Source organism: Alnus glutinosa, chromosome 13 (genome assembly GCF_958979055.1).
Source record: "Alnus glutinosa chromosome 13, dhAlnGlut1.1, whole genome shotgun sequence".
NCBI classification, from domain to species: domain Eukaryota; kingdom Viridiplantae; phylum Streptophyta; class Magnoliopsida; order Fagales; family Betulaceae; genus Alnus; species Alnus glutinosa.
The window spans coordinates 20550802-20556319 of record NC_084898.1 but is presented as its reverse complement, the minus strand read 5'-3'; the positions used below and the strand labels follow the sequence as shown (position 1 = coordinate 20556319).

Genomic DNA, 5518 nt, shown 5'->3' with positions numbered 1-5518 from the left:
TTAGCATTTAAAATTGCAAATTAGCCTTTAAAATTCTGCGTTTTCAAAAAAGCATCATCTTACCTGCGATTTGAAATAGTAGATTTTCTGCGTTTTCAAATCGCATTTTTTAAAAACACAGTTCCCAAACGATTTATATTCTGGGATTTGGTTTAAAATCGCACTTATTGTCTACGAAATTGCAATCCCAAACGCACCCTTAATGAGATAATTTGTTAGGTTTTGAGGAAACCTATACTCTTTAGATTCGTTAAAAGGAACCTAAACCTTTTCAAACACAAAGTTTGAGATTAATTTTTTGCATACCTTCTCATTATTTCGTCATGCTTAAATAGAAAATATTACAACCGTAAAGGTGGAAATAAAAATAAATATGGTAATCAAATTATTTGATTTGATTACCGTCAATTACAATCAATCCTCTAAAAAATAATTATTCTATAAGGTAAGTATCAAATCATTACATATATTCTAACAGAAAGAAAATATTCTACCATATTATATATTCTAATATTAATATTTGCTCCACGTAGAATTCCATTTTCATAATAATATTTATGTTATCAATATTTATTTATTTACTTTTTCCTTCTTGTGGGTAGCATATAATGCATGATCATTTCTCTTCTATGATTAACTTGGAGCCCTGACTATTCCTTAGAAAACTACTTTTGTTTTTATAATGTGACCTATGAGAATAATTACTTTTTCTCTTAACTATTTAGAATATAATAATTGTTTGGGGAGTTGTGAAAATTAGAACCACCGCCTAAAGAAAGGAAGAGCAAATGGCAAAGAGAAATGGACTGGTTACTCTCCTCGACCAACTATATGGTTGAGTTAGTTCCTGCTAAACAAAATGGTGCAAATGGCTCGACCCTGTTTTGCTAAATCAATCTAGAAAGAAATTGCTTCACCAAGGAAGAGTGGCACATCAAGTGTTCAAGGCTGCCAAATCAATCATAGAAAATGTCTTGCTTGAAATGCCCGTGCTGGCCATTATCCAAGATACTCATCCCAAGCTAATTAAACTCTCCCATTTAAAAGATTCTTAATTAATCTGCCTTTCTCAATTCTTGTAGGATGTTGGGCATTCAATTCTGGAAGCATATTCCCGTATTTTTGGAAACTTGGTCTATAGCATTTTGTCTAGGATAAGAGATAATTTGGAAGAAGATGGTTTGAGCACTCCAAATTCACCGGTGGTAATGCCTTACTTCTTTGGTATAAATCATTGCAAAACTTCAGCAGTTGGTATAGATTTAAGGCACTCGTTGATTGATCAGATGAACAAGGTGCATGAGCATTATTGTGACTCTAATTCAAGTAGTACTTGTGATTTGGGATCTTCATACAGTGAGGCCAAAGCAAGTTCTGTGGCTGCAATACCAAGTCATAATAGGCTTTGTGCATCAACAGAGAGGCCTGTGTTAGCGTGTCTCCTAAAAATTCACTTTGATAAACAAAAACAAAAAATGTGTGGTTTTCAATAGCTTTTTTTTGTAAATATAATTTTGGTTTGCCTCTTAAAAAATGTGTAGTTGAGGTCATGGTGAACTTTGGATGTATTGCTTGGAAATATGTAGCAAAGCATTAACCATAATTCTTCAATCGACAACAATTCCTACCAAAATCAAAACTAAGCTAAATTGATTTCAAATTCTATAAGGTGCAACAATTCCCATGAAAATGAAATTTCAGGCTAGAATGAAATTCTAGAACCCTTTCAACTTGTACACAACTACTTCCAAGCGTAAGCTAGAAGCACTTTGCAATACAACATCTTTATTGAAGATAGGCATTAATTTGAAGTACATATATATATATATATATATATATATATATATATATATATATATATATGGTTGTGAATCACCGATAGAGCATTTCAAAACATGACTCAATAATTCTATCAACAGCTCTAAAATAGATATGCCTCCAATTCTTCTTAATGATTAGGATCCCAAAGAAAACCCAAAATCCGAATGCATAAGAGACAGCAACAAATGCATAGAAGAATAAAGGGCTATCGATTATTCTAGTCTCTTCCTTTTCTTCCTCATGTCCAGGTTCAAGTTGGTTTGTAGTTGAGCAGTTTCTCGGCAAAGGGTCTCCACATAGATCTGGATTTCCATCATAGCATTGCGACTCGAAAGTTGAGAACTGCCGCTCAAATGGGACTCTTCCAGAAAGATTGTTATAGGCAACACTAAATACTGATAGAGAAGTCATTTCAACAAATTCAGAAGGGATTCTCCCACTCAATTTGTTGTGGGAAAGATCCAAGCTCTCCATGTTTTTCAAGTTTTGAAAAGAACTTGGAATCGGGCCAGTTAGAAAATTATTCGACAAGTTCAAGGACCGAAGCTGCGACAATTCTCCCATTTCAAAAGGAATGTTACCTGTCAATTGGTTTGATGACATGTCAATTATAGTCATCATTGAGAGTGGGATACCTTTGTAAGCTTGTACCTCGCGTTTTACTCGCAAGTCCGTTTTAATTTCGAATTTAGGCTCTAGTTTCGCTGGATGTGCCAGGGAAAACAGTGGACCCTTTTCCATGAAAGAGTTTGAGCCATTAGAGCTTGAAGAACTCTTCTTCCATAATATAATGTTATCAAGGCAGGAGGGAATACCTCCCGAAATATGATTATCAGAGATATCGAAAACTTGCAAACTTTCCATTTGACACATTCTTCGGAGTAGGTGACCTTCAAAGCGATTTCCACTTAAAAGAACTTGCACCAAGCGAGGATGATCATACAACCACTTTGGAATATTACCAGACAAGTTATTGTTTCGAATATCTAGGATTACCAGAGAGGGGCTGTTTGATATTGCGGGTGAGATCATTCCTTGAAATTGATTGCCGCCGAGTTGCAAGCACTCCAAGCTTGTCATGTTGGCGTCCCTTGGGAGCATTTCTCCTTCCAATGTATTGTTTGATAGATTTAGATATACCAGTAGGGTGCCATTTCTAGTCAAACTTTGCGGTATAGTCCCTGAGAGCTTGTTATTAGAAAGGTCTAATGCTTCAAAAGATAGATTACCAAAAGACCAAGGAATAATGCCCTCTAATGCATTTGAGGACATGTCAACATGTGATAAGTTTGGAAGAAGATGTCCAATATTTTCGGGAAGAGAACCTTTGACATTATTATCTGACATGTCGAAGAATCGAAGTGATGAAGTTCGATTAGCAAAGCAACCAAGAAAAAGTGAACCATCAATTTTGTTACTTCTCAACGATAAACCTTCGATACTCGTGTTGAATAGCAACTGACAAGGTATGCTTCCCTGTACTAAGTTGTGAGACAAGTTTAGCGATTCCAAGGCAACTTGGGTGGTGATAAAGCTTGGGAAAACGTGACCATTCTTTTTGTTGAGGCTACAATTCGCCAAGTTCAGATAATTTAGCTGAAAGGTTGGAACCCATGAGGGAGATTCAGTTTCAATTTCCAAATTGTAGTTGCTTGAAAGATCAAGTATTTTGAGACTTGAAGCATTGGCAAAAGTAGAAAATGATAAAACCCCATCTAATTGATTGTCCGAAACATCAAACCATTGAATCTTGTTTTGTTTGGAGAATATTGATGGAGGTAGATTACCACGAAATTGATTCCTTGAAAGATCAAGGTACCGGAGACTTGAAACATTGGCAAAAGTAGAAAATGATAAAACCCCATCTAATTGATTGTCCGAAACATCAAACCATTGAATCTTGTTTTGTTTGGAGAATATTGATGGAGGTAGATTACCACGAAATTGATTCCTTGAAAGATCAAGGTACCGGAGACTTGAAACATTGGCAAAAGTAGAAAATGATAAAACCCCATCTAATTGATTGCCCGAAACATCAAACCACTGAATCTTGTTTTGTTTGGAGAATATTGATGGAGGTAGATTACCATGAAAGCGATTATTCCAAAGAAGAAGGTATTGGAGACTTGAAGCATTGGCAAAAGTAGAAAATGGTAAAACCCCATTTAATTGATTGACCGAAACATCGAACACCTGAATCTTGCTTTGATTGGAGAATATTGATGGAGATAGATTACCAGAAAGATTATTATTTGATAGATAAAGTCCTTCAAGGTTTCCAATCATCCCAAGACAAGAGGGGATAACACCTTCCAATATATTATTATCAAGATTCAAAAACTTGAGATATTTTAATCGCTTCAGTTCACAAAAACCTGCATCAAAGTGATCGAGTATGAAAAATGAGTTCCAATGTAGAAATATGTATATGCTTAGAAGGCATCAAAATAATGAGGTTAGAAAATATTATGACCAATTATAAATGAAGCTTTGAAGGTAGGATTCTCTACAAGATCTCAAGGTATGAATTGAAAGTCATTTAGAATTTCAGGAATTAGCCAACATGAATTGAGCAAATAAAATTAAATGAAGCTGAACAAATTATTATGGGATTAGAAAAGAAAAAAGAGGAGGAAAGTAAGAGTTCTCACGTACCTTCAAGCCTTCCTCCAATATGCATGCTACCAAGTGAGAGTACTTCCAGTTCATCAAATAAGGTGAACAAGGTTACATTTGGATACCATGTACTTCTTGATGAATCGTAGTAGTGCCCTTTCAAATATATTGAGAGAACTCGTCCAGTAATACCATCACAAATGATTCCTTTCGCTTCACAACAATCCCTTCCGTCCCAGCCCGCAAGGTAAGAAGAATTTGTGGCGTTTTTGATCTCCAAGAGAGCTCTCGTCTGTTCTTTGGTGCATCCAGCTTTAACACAAGCCAAAGGGGATAAAGCGATGAAAGCCAAAACCCAAACAAAAATGACATTTTTAGCAAAACAAGTCTCCATTTCTCAAGAGATTCTGATCGATGCAACTACGGAAACTGCCTTTATATATATATATAAAATGCAATATTGGTGGCAAGTCTTGAAATATTCGTCTTCATGTACGTTGACGTAAAAGCTCACATCATTTCAAGACTTGAAAGCAATGGTCGTCGTCGGGACTCGGGAGTGGGCCAATTCCGGTCTTAATTATCAAATATCAGTTGATCGAACTGAACAATATTTGATTGGTTAATGGCTCCTTTTGAGTGTATCATTTTCTTTACGGAAAAGATACTGTTGGCAAGTCTTGAATATTCCAAGCGCAGAAGCGCTCATTTTCTGGAGAGCAGCTTGTATTGGAAATAGCTTCAAAATTACTATATGTATATGTATGACCAAGTAGCACGTAAAAGCTTCAGCCAAAACTAGTATATAATGTCTAAGTGGGGGAAGCACTACTGTATTAGTGATAATTATAGTCGTTTGGGTTTGCGATTTCAGAAAATACGATTTACAAAAACAATTTGAAAATGTGATTTTTAAAAACGTAGTTAAGCGTTTGGCAAAATCGCAATTTAGCCTTTAAAATTTCGCATTTTTAAAAAAGCATCATCTTACATGCGATTTGAAAATGCAGAAAATATAATAAAAACGTAGTTCCAAAATGATTTAGTTATGCGATTTGATTTAAAATCGCACTTAATTATT

At 35.3% G+C, this 5518-nt stretch overlaps 1 protein-coding gene across 1 annotated transcript; it reads right to left on the bottom strand.

Moving 5' to 3' along the window:
* Positions 1-1871: 1871 nt before the first annotated feature.
* LOC133853961 (receptor-like protein 56) lies at positions 1872-4831 on the bottom strand. The gene is made up of 2 exons (XM_062289981.1): positions 4477-4831; positions 1872-4196 (listed from the first exon to the last, which is right to left on the bottom strand). Exons 1-2 carry the CDS (start codon positions 4829-4831, stop codon positions 1873-1875), a joined length of 2679 nt encoding a protein of 892 aa, XP_062145965.1. The 3' UTR covers position 1872.
* Positions 4832-5518: the final 687 nt, after the last annotated feature.